The 16,168-nt window shown below is 38.2% G+C and overlaps 1 protein-coding gene across 1 annotated transcript; it reads right to left on the minus strand.

Annotated features, from left to right (window-relative positions):
* Positions 1-7,316: 7,316 nt before the first annotated feature.
* LOC140575715 (alpha-1,6-mannosyl-glycoprotein 2-beta-N-acetylglucosaminyltransferase) lies at positions 7,317-9,429 on the minus strand. The gene is made up of 2 exons (XM_072695954.1): positions 9,389-9,429; positions 7,317-9,264 (listed from the first exon to the last, which is right to left on the minus strand). The coding sequence occupies exon 2, from the start codon at positions 9,014-9,016 to the stop codon at positions 7,772-7,774; it is 1,245 nt and encodes a 414-aa protein (XP_072552055.1). The 5' UTR covers positions 9,017-9,264; positions 9,389-9,429; the 3' UTR covers positions 7,317-7,771.
* Positions 9,430-16,168: the final 6,739 nt, after the last annotated feature.

Here is a 16,168-nt window from a genome sequence, read left to right on the forward strand (position 1 = left end):
AACTACCCTTGAATCTTTGTCACTAAGTCCTCTGCCAACCAGACGTCCATGCAAACCATTTCTAAAGGGGATTGTAATTAAAAATAAAAAAATAAATTGGCATCAAAATCATATATTTTATAATTCCAAAATGTATTCTACACACAAAAAAGAACATAAAGAAAAAATGAAATATATTTAATAAATACACTTTACATGTATTTTTACATGACTTTACATGTATTACATCCGTATGTTGTTACGTTGTTTTTAGGTTCACTCTCCAACTGATTTGGAATAAGTATTGCAAAGTGGTGGTGTTTTATATATTACTTCTCTGTTGTCTGTTGCTTAGGTAAAGCAATGAGCTCTTCTCTTAAAACCACACCTCTCTTAGACATTAGTTAAATTTAGTTTGAAACAAGAGTAAGAGGCCATTGTCTTTTGATTGTGAAATATGGCTTTTGATTAATAATTCTAAAATTTTCTGATTTTGATTAAATTATTGTCACACATACAGATCTCTTGTGATCTCTTGACTCTTTTGTGTCTGCATCATCTCACCCTTATCTGGTCAGAAAGGTGTGATTTTCTCTCATTGCTTTATATCACAGCACTCTTTCAGCAGTTTGTCAGTGTAGAAGAAGAACTCATTCTTTTCAAAACTAAAATGACTGACTGGTCTCTAGAGAAGAACGACCAACTAAAGTCGACTGGCAAAACGACTCACTGTTACATTCAAATGGTAAATTCTTTGTGACCTCTTGTGGTCACGCCGAAAATTACATCAGTGTTCTATAACAGCTTTCACAAGTAGTATCGGCTCCAGTTCCCGACTCTTGTCGATGGAAGTGAAGGAGTTAACTCCTCGACTAAATTTTATTTGAACCAATAACTGTAAAACATGGACAGCGTATTGTCTCTAAATTAAAAAAAGGTCAAGCAGTTACAGGTCTAGCGCCTCTACTGGTTGGTTGCAGTATAATACGTAGCTCTTCCCATTCTTATGTTTTTCAATGACAAAACAGTCCATTTTTCATCTATTTTTTCTCCTTTAAACTGTCTGTCCATTTCCGATGTCCAATTCCTATTGTGCCCATTTTTTATATTTTCTACCAGATTTTATAACGCTATTCTGCTGTATCGTAAGAGGGTGGGCTGTCTAACTTCTTCTGTGTTTCACTATTGGAGATATAGACCTATACTAGGCTACTATAATATAATAATACTACTAGACAATGTAAAAGGATCTAGGTTAGTGTCCCCTCAGAATGAGTCAGACACACCAGCCTCCAGCACCGCATGTGCAAAGGATGAAACATTCTGAAACATTCAGCCTGTAGGACCGTGCAAAGGGGTGACCACAAAGAGCCTCAAGCACAAGACAGGTCCCACAAGGACAGGTCCCACAATGGTACCAAAGGCCTGGAGACAGGCCGGTTATGACCTGCCCATCTCATGAAAACACAGACTAAGGCATGTTGCCCTGCAGGCTTATCCCCAAAACCCACATGACAAGCCAAGTTGCTTTGAGACAAGCACTGAAAAGAAGTGATACTTCGGAGAGTGCACCAGTTCTAAAAAACTTGCCATTTATACCCATATAATGTGAGAGTAGAGATGGCCTTTGGTGCTTTGTATCATATCACTGACAGCAGGTGGCAGGCCTGCCGTGTTCAGGTTCCACCTATCATGGGCCAGGCCTAGAGATCATTTCTGGTTGGGGCTATTAGAATTAGAGAGAAACACCACTCCCTCACTCGTCAGTGTGGGAGAGATCAGGCTTATGGGTGGAAATGCATAGAGAAGGACGTTTGGCCATGAGTAGGCTAGAGCATCCACACCCAAGTGCATTTTCATCCAGCAGGGAAAAATACAAAGGACATTGTATTCCCACGAGGCGAAAAGATCTACGGCAGCCTGTCCAAATCTCTGCCACAATCGAGTCACCACCTGCGGGTGAAGTCTCCAGTCTCCATACAGAGGGGTTCCCTTTGATAGAAGATCCGCCATACTGTTCAGTAAACTGTTCAGGAACCCCTGTTGTCAAGGGGTTCTCCAATGACAGAGTGCAATCATACAAGCTGCTGTCACTTTGGTTGCACAGGCGCAGTGACGTTGAAAATCTCTCATCATGAGAAGACCCCATTACACCACTGAAATAGCTGAAGCCATGAGCCCCATTATGTATGAACAAAGCCACTTTTCCCAGTTGAAAGTGGGCTAGACACTGTACAAATGAAGTTACTCTGCTCTCCAACAGCCGGACCCAAAAGGAGAGAGCGTTTAAGAGTGAGACCCAAGTAATCTGTGTACTGTGAGGGTGACAAATTTATTTTGAACCCTAGATTCCTTAGGTAACTTAACACTATATTGGAATCTCTGACAGTCTGTTCCCTTGTGCGGGAGCAAATTAGCTAGTCGTCCAAGTAAGAAAATATTCGGATCCCATTGTTCCTTAGCGGGGCAAGCGTTGCATCCACACACTTGTTGAATAATCGTGGTGCCAAAGATAACCCGAAAGGGATTTGTATTCATAGGCTTTGCCCTTGAATGCCACTCTGAGAAATGTTCTGTGTGTGGGGCCTTCTATACCGGTGTCGCAGGTTGTTTCTGCATAGGGACAGCGATCTTGACTCAAAGAGGAAGTGTGAGCATCCTATAGGGGCCACAGACAGGGTAAATCCTGGTTTGATTTTATTTTGCAGTGTAGGGAGCGCACTGACCTCAATTTTCTGTGTTTCCTCCGCGGTCCGTGGTTTCGCTCGCCCCTGCAGCCGGCTTTTGGGTTCTGCCCTTAGTGGGGCCTGACAGGTTTAGCCAGAGGGCTCGCTCACCTGACACAACTAGGCCCATGACGTGTACAGCCCTGTCCCAGCCTGGGGATGAATGAAGAAGTAGGTTTCACCACACATATTTCATCCCAGAGAGCAGGGTTCGGTGTCCCTGAATACTTCCCTATTTCCTCCAGGATGTCTGTCTGATATTCTGACAGGAAAGTGACAGTATTCAGAGAGCACACTGACTGAGCAGCATACTTGTACATGCGCTGATAAATTGACGCTGTTAGGTGATTCAATTTACCGTGTAGGGAAAGGTTTGAGGAGGCAGATATGGCGCAGCGTTTGGGTAGAGGTTGTAGGCCACTGAAGACTCAATTGCTGGGGGTCCGGTCAGCCCCAGCTCCATCATCCCATCAATTTCCAAATTAGAACAGCACTTGGTGGGAAACTTGCTCTTAAAGGGGCTAGACCAGTAGCGACCTCTGCTTCATGCAGCCTGGGACTGCAGGTAGAAACTGTCTTGTGGGGGTTTGAGCTGGGGGAAGCCTTTCATCATAAAGGTCCCTCTCTGACCCCTCCTTCGTTCAGTGCAGCAGGCCATGGTATGGGCAGTTTGGTGATAGCCCATATACACACCTCATAAAAGGTAGCTGTCAGCCTGAGAGCTGGGGGGTCTGGGCTGTTGGGCAGGGAAGGTGGGGTCATCTTTCTTGTCCTCCTCTATTTTGTCCATATTAAGGAGATCAGATTTGGCATCGCCATCTGAGCCCTCACCGCCCAACTCTCATTTTTCAACTCACAGTGAGGTATGTAAAATGGCATAATTAAAGTATAAATTGAGAAATGTAAGGTGCAAAATCACCAAAAATGCTGTACTGGTATTTTTCTACCAAAGTGAACACTACAGAAAAGAGTTAAACTTGACATTAGGTGGTACTGTATTATAATGATGTTTCAAGTCATATACAGAGGTATATGTGTAATTATATATATATATATATATATATATATATATATGTCAGGTCCGCGTCGCCGCGCCCACCCCGAGGGCGGTCCCGAGCCGCGGACCACAGGCTTCATGTTCAAGGACTTTTATGTTGACACCCGCTTACAGACTGCGCCATGTTTGTTCTGATTTGGGTCACCTGAGAGCTGGGGTACAAAAGGGGAGCAAACGCCTAGGTCTGAGAATTACTCTTGCGACGCCGAGCGTTATGTTGGCCTCACGTTCATGAGACTTCTAGGAGAGTCTACGGGTTTCGGTAGTGTATGCTCTATCGGAGCTGTTTCACGTTCAGAAGGAGTTCGCTGTCTGGTTCACTGGTTGGTCGCCAGTGAGATTCGGCGTCCGGTTCCTTTGCACTCTAGTCACGTAAGTTTATCAGCGCCTGACGAGCGCGGTTTGGGTTCCTGTATCTGGCTTCCCCCCTCCGTTAGGGTGGTTCAGCCTCGCTTTGCTCCCTGGCTGCCTACCAGCCTCAGGTGGCCTTCAGGTTTTGCCCGCATTAGTTTGTCACGTTTGTCTTGTTTATCCCTCTCTGTTATTGCTGCACTCTTGTGTTTTCCCCTTGTTAATTTTAATAAAACGTTATCATGCATCGCACCGTCCCTGCGAGTGTTCACCCGTCCATGTCTAGCTTAGTGTGTGTGTGTGTGTGTGTGTGTGTGTGTGTGTGTGTGTGTAAAATAATTATTACAGTGTGCATTACGTTGGTTTGCAATTAATAAACATAACTAGTCTAGATTTAAATTAATTAGAACATTTTTGTCCAATTTTACTTTAGTTCAAACCCAAATAAAAATGCATTCATTCATAATGAACAGTGCTGCATAATCAAAACTTTAGACCCTACCGACCTGGTTCAAATATCATGCTTGTTTGTAGATTAGAGTTAGAAATTAATTGATAATATATTCTGAAATTTCTCAAAACAAGAACACAGCCAGGCATTCAGACTGTACTTGGCTAGATGTGAACTTTAAAATGAAACAGTACAAGTGATGATGTTTCACATGTCCACAGGAACACAAGTACAGACAAGAATACACCTAACGTTTGAGCCCACACAATTTAAGTTTGGATAGTTTTTCTCCCTCAGGTCGAGGCACAGAGAGCTGTGCTGCCACGGCTCCCAGTGTGGCAATAACAGCGCTCGTGTCAGCAGTTTATAAGACCAAGAATTCTGTGAAGGCTGTAAAACCTGATTGACTGACTGAGGTGGAAGGTTGTGGAACCTGATTGGCTGGCTGAGCTGTACAGCTGTGAAACCTGTTTGACTGAGCTGGAACCTTGGAAGTGAAAATGCAGTCGTGATTTGCGTGATTTTTACATGCATTTTGAGACAGACTGAGGGATGTAGGGCTGATAATGACATTGTAAAGCAGTATTTGGCTAGATGTGAACTTTTTAATAGAACAGTACATGGGCTGTAAATAATGGTGTTTTACAAGTCCACAGGCACACAAGTACAGACAAGAACCCAAATTGAGAATCGGCCATTGATTTTAACCGAGAGCGCCAGTTAGGTGTTACCCTGTTTCTCTTTTTAAGAGGCTGAAGTTGGCTCTGTTTTCGCCAGCTTATTATTAGACTTTTCCAGCATACCTTAAATGACACTGCAGTTACCCTACAGTTTGCATTATGACATTTTTTACGTCTTTTGAAGAGAAATAATTCAACTGTAAACAAGAACTGAATTATAAGTCCAGTGTGCACATATTTTATTATGGCAAAACCTGACCAGCAGAAAGCAAATGAACGAAAAAGGGGAATAAATGTTTGTTAGTGACAGTTTGTCACATGTCTTGATGTGTAGATATTACCTTCAGATTAGTGTCACTGTAGCTTCTACAGAGTGATTTTGTGGGGGAAGTAGAATTTTGGCAATGCCATTTTGACATCTGCTGAAATTATACTGCCCCTTATTTCTGGAAGACAAAGCCTAAAACATATGTATTTAGAGTCCATGACCATATGGAACCCACCAATCCCACACCATTCCACCCATGTGCCCCCACATGAGCATGTTGGCTGGAAATTTGTTTGCTGTACATAGTTGGATTTGAACTCAATTCACAGATATGAGACAATAAATTCAATTTTTTTCTTGATCTTGTTTGAACCCACCCAAGTAAAAATGCGAGCAAGCAAAATGTTGGAGCATGTGATGAATGGGTGTTTCTTGTTACCCAGAAGTACCCTAACTGATTTAAATAAATAATAGCTCAGAATGTCTACTTGTAGTCTGTAAAGACTGGTTATGTAATTGTTTTATGTAAATAACTGGTTTATGAATAAACCAAGAAGAATGCCACAGAGGTGAAAAGCAATCCATTTTGAAACTGAGGGAAATGAAAAATCATATACAGTACCGCCTAACTTCCAGTTTTAGTTTGATGAAAGTATCCAGTAAGTACATACAAAGTAAACAAATCCTGAAAAGCATACAAAACCTGTAATAGACTAAAACCAGTAGTTAAGAGAAACTAATAAGTTAAAATAGATATTTCAGGATGTACTTTTAGAAACAATTAAATCACTAAATTAACAACTAATAAAAGTATGAAGAAAGAAAATCTATTAAAAATTATTGCACAGACTTTAACTATGAGAGAAAATTATTTATTTAACTTATCCAGCAAATGTTTTAGTGCCTCAAAAAGACAAAAAAAACTTAGCATTGTTTATAGGTCACTACAATATAAATATTTAAGGAAAACTGTAATCAATCTCTTGAAAATGGCTTTTAATGATGTAATCAGTATTTTCAATAACAAAGACAATCACCTAAATCAGAACATACATAAAACCAAATATCATATACCGGACAGTTACTTTGAACATTACAGTTCTTTAACAAAAGTTGAATGGAAACAGGATTTAAGAGAACATGTACTTTTCCTGTCAAGCAAAAACTATGAAAAATCTAAAAGGTCTAGTTTTGTAAAGATAACACTTACCAATCAATAGAAAATCAATAGAAAATCTGACTGGCAGGTTGCCCTGATGAGTTTACATTCACAGTACATCACATAATTATGCATGCATGAGTCCTGTAAAGAAAACTTTTTTCTTATTTTGTGCAACACTGTAATACATTCAGTGTAATGTACACATTTGTAATGTATGTAATATTACAACATTAAAGGAAAATAAACTAATGATCACACAACTAATTTTAGTGGTTTCACAATTATAAAAAAATAAAGAAAAATAAATCTGCGTAATCAACAATAGCTAGATTTCTCACCAGAGCAGATGTACTGATTGATACAGTATACTCCAACAACATACCTGACTGCCTGAGCACAGTAGGACAAAATATTTAGTATCTAGAATATCAATATTGATTAGAATGTTAAGTAGAAAAATGATATTTCCATACATTAAATTACTTTAACACAACACTAAAATAAAACAATCAACCTATTAAAAACTACAGTAGGACAGTGTATGGTCACTTGTGTCTTCAACAAAAGTATGTTTTGGAATGCTACATCTGTCTTAGAGAAATAGTCTCAGATAAAAACATGAAAACAATAATGGCACAGACCTTAGTGTAAAATGTTTTTTTTTCTTTTAAAAGCAAATGAACAGAACCATGGCACTCATAAAAAAAGGCTGGGCAATGCACTTTGAACAGTAAAACAAAAACAAAACAAACACACCAGCACAAATGCAAATGTTATGATGTAGATTACTTCCAGTGTAAATAACTGTGTATACCTGTTTATACCTAAACAACATATAATGAAACACACTTATGTCTAAGGCAAGACGTATAGTTGAAAAATTCTTCAGTAAAAGAACTGTTTGGTTTTTTTTTTAAACAAGGATGGATTGGATTACTTGACATTATTGCAAAAAATGACTATCCAGGGTACTGTAACAACTGTAATTACCATTAGAAATGACAGTGCTTTGATATCATACATGCAGATGATTTACATAGTTACCCTGATATTTAAACTTTTCACATTCCATCTACACACAAAGTAAAACACTTGTTTTAGAGTCGTGCAGCATAGTTAATGCATAGGGAGTGGTCACGTAGATCTCCCCACCCTCCATTTTTTATATGGGGCTTATGCTCCACTGGTTCATGGTCAGTCAGGGTTAGAGTCTTTGGGAAGAGCGCAGGTGTGACTTCCCTAAGATCTGTTTCTATTTTTTTCTGGGCCACCTCTGGGTGGCAAGCCTCCTTTTGATGTAGACCACAGTTGCCTGTGTGGAGAACACGGGTACCACAGGCTACAAGAACTTTCAGAGGTTTTTGTATACAAGTACCAGAAAGGTTTTGTAGGGTCCAGTCCCAGTTATAATCATCATAGGTGCAGAACTCATTATTACAGCCCATTAACTTGTAATAAAGTTCCCTGGAAATACCCAAGCCAATGTTGTGCTTGGAGGAGAGCCAACTTGAAGTTTTAGTTCTGGAAGATAGTTCTACAAAACGAGAGATGGCATCATGATTTCCTAGAGTGAGGACATCACAGTCTGCACAGTGAGTATTCCTAAGCCTGGTCATAGATTTGTAGAACTGATAAAAATCAGGGAGTATGTAGTTGTCTTCCTCAATGAATATTGCAAAGTCTTTGAATCCCTGAAGCACATTCACCCGCTCAAAAACAAAATGAAGCTTCCACCACCAGTGGTGCTTGGTTTGGGTGATGGAGGCCTCCCTATAATGACCATATGTGTCAGGATGGTCAGCATTGATGCATCCTGTCTTTCTGGCATTCTCTTTTGATATATCCCTAGGACAGTCTTGCGGATCATGCCCTGGAAATTCATTGGGATAGAGTTGCTTGCTGTATGGGAAATGTATCTGAAGTACTTTGCAAAATGTTATCCCCTTGACCAGTTTATCAATATCCTCTGAGAAATAATCATGACTAAAAATCACAAAGAATTTGTGTATATCAACTGCTTTTTCCAGGGACTGTATTAGCATTTTTAGGTAAGCAGGTCTGTTATGAACCTGTACAACAATCACAACTCCCGGCTCGTCTGGAAAGGTATCTGCATTCTGAATGAACTGCCTATAGTTGCTGTCGTACACCGACTTCCTCATATTTAAGACAGTCCCGTACTGAAACGTATTTATGACAACGGCTTGTGTTCCTCCATGCGGTAAAATATCTCCAACAGGATTTACATTTGTAACCACAAGTTTGGAATAAAACAATATAAACAGAACAACTGAGATTACTAGAAGAACAGTGGCATTTTTCCTCAGAAGTCGCAGTCTCATTTTGCCAGGGTGAGAAACACACTACGCTACAGTAGGTGTTAACGTTTATAAAATTTTATAAAAAAAAGTTTATAAAATAACAGCAGAATGTGTGGAACTGTAGACTGGACTCATATTAAATTTCGGATTTAACACCGTCTTAATGGTTTTTTTTCCTGTATTCAAGGCAAGGCGATCGACAAATGTTTTGCTGACACGCAAATCTGTCAAGGCAGCTTGCTTTTCAGTTTACACGTGCGGACTGACACCTGAGAGTGAGAAAACAAAAAAAAATAAATAAGAAGACCAATAGTAATAAGCATTGTAGTTGGGCCAATACGCATACGTTAACTAGAATTTCTGTATTTCCAAAAAAAAAAAAAAACTACTTACCACTACGAAAGAGTCAAGTCCAACAAGCGTAAAACCAGGAAGAGGAAAACGATAGTATATCAAGTAGGTTGTCCTTACGTGTAACTTGGCTGCTGACGTGTACTTCTCAACGAACAGAGACAAACGGCGCTCACATTGCAACGAATCAGTTTCTGCTTGTACCTGTTGCAATTTCAGAACATAGGTCCAGATTTTGCTATTTCTGATATGGTTGTGAAACTGGTGGACGTGAGAGGACGTCATGGAACGTAATTGTGTGGATATGCAGCGGGTTGACGCTTTATAACACAATCATGCTCTACAGAATTATCATACTGTACAGAAAGGCTTGTTACTGTGAATGAACCAATGGAGTGATAGATCTGGTTGATACAGACACAATAATATTGCACAAAATATTATTCCACATATTTGAACATTCTGTATGTAAATTAAATATAATTACTCTAGAAAAAAGATGTTGTATTTAAAACAATTATTTGACAGCTCTGGAAGTGAAATGCTGTAAATAAAGGAATAAGACTATTTAAACTATTGAATTAGAAAGTATTGACCCAAAAGTTGATCCAATGTTTGTTTTTGAAAAAAAGGAAGACTTTTAAGGAAAGAAATCAATGTGCAAAAGCACAAAGGGGCTAATTTGATGTGATGTGAGATCAGCAATGTCGGATGTAGCTAGTTGTAAAACTACAACATTGCATTATAAACAAAGTAAATGAAAAATAGTGCAAATGAATTTTAGACACATAATTGTAAATCAGCTTAAAAACAACCAACATGGTCAAGTTGGTTGACCAGCATGATGTTGCTGATTTAGCTGGTCCACGAGAACGGTCAGGCACAAAACCTTGGTCGTGAAGCTGGTTGACAAGCATGTGCTAGTCATTAGAATCACCAGCAAAGACAAGCATGTCCCACCAAGCACCAGATAGCATACATTGTTTTTTGGGCTAAACCTGGTTGGTCAGTCAAAAACAGAGATTTATTAGAGGAAAAACAGTCACTGAAAATTTAGCATTTAGTCCTAATAACTTAAGACAATTTAGTCTTTCTGAAAAATTTTAACATTATGCCTCAAAGACTGAAAAAGAGGCACCGGTTGTGTATTTTGTCGGCCATAGCTGCTGTACACAAGAGTTTTTAGTTTTTATATTTTTCTTTCTAACAGCTAATTCTCTACCCCAGCTTTCTCATTCTTTTAAGAATTCAAGGATTCAAACAGACTTTATTGTCATTCAAATTGCATGTGGAACATTTCAAGGTCCCAGTTACACCCAAAGAGCAATTATGAATAAATAAATGAATAATAATAATAATTCTCAGTGTCCTCAAAAGTGTCACTGCAGTGTGTTTGGCTAAGTAGAGTCTTACAGCTTCTGGAATGAAGCTGTTTCTCAGTCTGTTTGTTTTACACTTAATGCTCCGCAGCCTGAAGGGAGCAGGACAAAAAGTGAGTGTACTTATCTCTTATCCCACACATTTGCAGGTGATTGGGTGTGAAGGATATTTTGAAGAAGGTGCACAAAACCTACCTCAGATTGAAACATAGAGCAAGAATGACAGACACACAACTGGGTCTATTATTTATTAGTTGTTTTAAAAAAAGAGAAAAATGTTTCACAGAAGTTGAGCATTTGTCAGGTTAGACTAGCGCTAGTGGAAGCCACATAGTGGTAGTGTTTTATTATTAATCCTCTTTGGCTGAACGTCCATGCTTTAGGAAGGATGATGGCATTGCAACTGCTGAGAAGTTGTTGATGCCCAAACAAACAAATCAATAAAAGAATTTATTTTTTTTATAATTGTAAAAGTAAATGGTTGCACTTCTATGATGTTAGACATTAACTTGACAAGATATGTGCAAACATAACATTTGATTAATGTAGCTATATATAACCTAATGATCTACAGCATTTAGCTACTATAATAATGCATAATTACATTTAATGGACAAAGATTTTTATCTCCTAATTATTCATGGTTATGTATACATGTAGAATATGTTTGTGTGCTTAGGGAAGTATAATTTACCAGTTAAGTATTTAACTTGCTTTAATATTTTCAAAGAGATAAAATGAGATTTATAATCTGTGCCAGGGTTTGCAGAAAAATACAGTGTCAAGGCAGTGGGCTATGGGTAGTATATAATTATCCTAAAACCATTACACTTCTAGCTTTGCACCACTACAGAGCTCTCTGGTTACTGAAACAGCACACATTTTACCCAGCACATGTGTACATATGCAGCTGGTAAAGGTTTGTGTAACCATACAGAAGACTGCCCACTACAGTACAATGGGAATTAAGGATGTTCCTATCATGGTTGCATGCACGAGCAAGGCTCAAATATGACTAAGGTAAATCACTTGCTGTTAGTCATGAATAAAATTATTACACTTGATCATTTAATAAATAGCTGAAGTGTTGTAATCTGAATTATTGAAAATGTACAAACTTCCAACTGTTTGCAATAAAGCAATCAAACAAGAACAATTAAAATAACTGCTTTCTCCACATTCAACACACAATGGCACTTTTAATGACGAGTGACAAGTGTCTTTAGTACTTAGTAGTACTTTAGTACTTTTGCTGTCATGACATGAAGCATAAGCCAGATGCCAGGTTCTGGCAGCGTACATGGGCAATTTTAGCCCATTTCTCTATTGTTGTTTCTGTTTAGAAGTAGTGCACAGCGGTATGTGTGTAAACAATGCTATACTGCACACATATGCACTAAGTAACAAGCACCAGTGTTATCCTTAATCTTTGTAGTTTTTGGGAGTGACATTATTTGTTTTCTATCTATTTTTCTTAGTTTAAGTTTATTTATTGAAACACAGTACCTCACCAGCACTTAGCAATAGATAACCCATGTTAGTCCTGTCTGCAGGTGCACATAAACATCCACACAGTGTATCCTAAACATCCACAGATTACTCTGCACTGACTTGAAGATCAATCACACAGATAAATTTAAAACAGGCTTGTTTGGTTGATTAAATCCAGGTGCAAGTCTTTATTTGTCTGGATTAAACAAAGATTGATTTAAATGTTTTCTTTGTCATTTGGGTGCTGTCAGAAAGTGAGGCAACAAGGCTATAAAGTATGAAATCTGTGGCAGAACATCTGTAGCATGCCCCTTGGGCGGTGAGGAAGACTAAACAAAATATACATTTCTGGGTAAATGTACCCATTTCATTTTGAAAACTTTGACCAAAAAGTACAATTAAACAGACCTTATTAATATTGTTTGTTTATATTAAGGCAATGTACAATTTGATAAATAATAATGTTACAAAATACTATACTTAGTTAGTGCTGAGTCCAGGTAAGTTGAGTGGTTTCTCTTTAAGATCACTTACATTGAATATCTATGTAAATATATTATAAACAGACTTCAAACATTTAGTGACAGCTGTTAATTAGTTAAATTAGAAGGGGAAAAGGACCAAATTCCAATGTAGATTTTTCAAATTCAAATGGAAATTTATTTGTATACTGCTTTTAACAAGTTCCGTTGTCGCAAAGCAGATATAACAGGAATAAAGTAATGGAACAAGAGATCATAAAACATAAAAACCCCCGGTGAGCAAGCCAAAGGCAACAGTGGCAAGGAAAACTCCCTCAGCGCTGGAGGAAGAAACCTTGGGAGGAAGCAATATTCAAGAGGGTGAAGCCTCCTGCTCACGAGTGCTGCTATAAGCATTAATATTTTTAATTAATATAACCATAAAAGAGAAAGTATAATAATGAAATTAATGATATGGTTAATGGTGGTTATAGTAAAAATAATAGTAGCAAATATTTAGAGTTCTTGTAAACTTTAACTTAGCCAGCATGTAGTAGGCAGGTAGCAGTTGCAGGAGGGTTGGCAGTTGGTCAGATGCGGGTAGCAGGAGAGCCCAGTGGTCAGTCTGGTGGGTGGGAGGCTGGTGTTATGTGGGTTAATAATAGGCTCTTCCCTTGCAGAAGACATCTGAATTCTGGGAACTAGTAAGCTAACACCCCAACAAACACTAGGCACCAGCAACTTGCTGGCCTGTGCTGTTTTTTTTTTGTTGTTGTTGTTGTTTTTGCCTTGCATTTTCAAACCAGAATAAACAGAAGTCAGGAAACTTAGGTCATATCAACACTAACTAATACATGTAATTAAATGGTGCTGACTGCCAATTCTTGAGCCAGATCAGCATTTGGGAAGCTCTAAAGTGCACAACTTACTTACTTACTTGCAGCTAGTTAATATAAGCAAAACTCGCTCAGTTGTTGAATTCTATAGAGGCTGATGATTGGTGTATTGGACCATGTTCATCATAGGGTTACTTTGAAATTCAAACATTTTATTTAGCCTGTTCAACCAACTTCAATGGATCAGTGCAAATTAAATTAATCACAGATGTGTGTAATGAGCACTGCTCAACAATTATGACAATTATGAAAGCCTTTTAGTAAACTCTGACTAAATTGCATCCATCATCTTCTATTCTTTTCCACTCAGAGTTTGAGATAATCTGGATAATATTGAGTCCAAACTAGTCAGTTAATGAATGTTCACCCCATATACACAAATGTGGTTTCATTTCAGACACTAAGAACCTAAAATGTAATTATTATACAACAAATGTTAAAATATCAACACTATGTAGCTTCCAGGCCCCATGCAAAAATAATGCATATAGAACTCAGAAATATTTGACCGATTCACAGGCCTGTACCCTAGAGGGGTTGTAGCCAATTGTCAATGTTTGTTGAAACTGCATCAGTAGGTAAAAACAACCAAAGATTTACATTTCATTACATACAATGTCCTTGATCAGTATCTAGGACTCTGACGTCAATTTAAAAAAATATGGCCTGCCATCGGCCAATCAAATTTCAGCAGGTACTTGTCACCCTTTGTCTAAACACCACAAAACTTGATACGTTTCACGTAGGACAGGTATCGGCCACTAGGGTGCGCTGCTTACATTTTAAAACACTAAAATGAGTAAATGTCTAAAATCCTTCAGGTGATCAATTTGCAGTTGGCATCAGCAATGCAATATTGTGAGCCTGACAACACTGCAGGTCATTTATTAATTTTTACCATTGCAATTTCAAACTAGTCCTACAATTTACATTTGATCATCCCAAACTGGCCTTAAAATTACATTTGAGTATAGAAATAAATACAAATGTTGAAATTATTTTTCCATATTTTCATATTTAAGTACTTTAACCATTTCAACATACTTACATGTGGCAGTACATCTATTGCGCAAATATGTGCACACAATCTCACAGTTGCAGTGAGATACAGTGAATATGCGTGTTGCTAACTGTCCAGCATAGTCAGCTGCAGAACCCCTCCCCCAACATTTCTGCAGCCAAGTCCCCTGTAGAGGAAAACCCAATACACACACACACACACACACACACACACACAAAAGCAGGAATGCACACACCTAAAGACAGAGAATGTCTCCACACATGCACAAGTCCAGTAATGCACACATATCAGAGCACATTTCAGCACAAACCAATGTCACAGTTAGAGTGAACACAGTCATGAGTCAAGCTAACACATCATACCAAATATTTAATAACAAATCCAATCAAACCACAGTCAGTATCACCAGCCCTCCTCCTATTCTATTGACAATACTTCTCCACAGGGACTAGACAAGCTGTGTGTCTATTTGCACATCTGTGTGAGCAGTGGGTGCAACTTAAAGTAGCTGAATGAATTCATTAGAAGGGGTGTATAATGTTTACTTTGGCCTATTTTGAGTCATAAATTTTAAAACTATAGATTTTTACACAACAAATAACTACAGTGTAATAAAATGTGATGTTTTACATGTAATCATGGAAGGTCATGGAGGTTTTCCTTAATGTTCATGCATGTGTTAACTTGCGTGTGTAAAATCCTGTAATATTTCACTACCTTTCTGTGTCATTTTGTGTTTGTAAACAAATGTACTTTTACATAGTAAAATAGTATTTTAGCAAAATATAGTTTTAGCAAGACATAGCTGTATGTAGACATCTGTCGTCTTAGGATGAACAAGTTGAAAGTTATATAACGGAGGGATAAAAATCCACTACCCAAATGTGGTTGTATTGCTGGTAGATGTGGTGATTAGACTTCGGGTGGTGTCTGGCTATGCATCATGTTTGCAGCAGGTCATAACAGTAAAGGGTGCTCTACTATGTAGTAAAGGTGCTTATTATGAAGGGTTGAATAAATCTAAAAATGCAGTTAAAATTAATAGTGTCATTTAGCGAATGACAAGAAAGCACTTGTTCTATTAGTTGTGTTTAGTAAATTATATATAGAGAATTTTGTTTAGATTTTTTTCTTAATACAGGACACAGAAATATAACCACAGAAAGTCTGATTTAGCATGCCACCCACAGTACAATGTTCTTCTTACAATGTTTTCTTTATGTAATAAAAAAAAAAATAATCTCTCCAAAAATAAACAGTTAAACTGTCTTGGATTAAGCACAGAATTTACAAACATCTGCATTTTAGACGAGTATACAAGTTCTGGGGATGACATAAGTCCTATTACAAGATCAGTTTGATGTTTATGTTCCTTGTCTATTTCTGGAATAAGTTAGATCTACAGATGGTCTGACACGTGAACTCTGGTCTGGTTATGTCTATGCCAGGAATCTGTATGTCGTCTGACCTCCAGGCAGAGTTTTCATTGCCTTTTAATTTTGTGGGGTTTCTTCCTCTTTTGTGTTTTCTAAACCTCTCTAATTCTGAAGACAGGGGACACTGGGATATGTACC

Source organism: Salminus brasiliensis, chromosome 1 (assembly GCF_030463535.1).
Source record: "Salminus brasiliensis chromosome 1, fSalBra1.hap2, whole genome shotgun sequence".
Classification (NCBI taxonomy): domain Eukaryota; kingdom Metazoa; phylum Chordata; class Actinopteri; order Characiformes; family Bryconidae; genus Salminus; species Salminus brasiliensis.

Excerpts from the sequence above, each read along its gene's own strand:
- LOC140575715 (XM_072695954.1), bottom strand. The coding sequence starts at position 9,016 with ATGAGACTGCGACTTCTGAGGAAAAATGCCACTGTTCTTCTAGTAATC.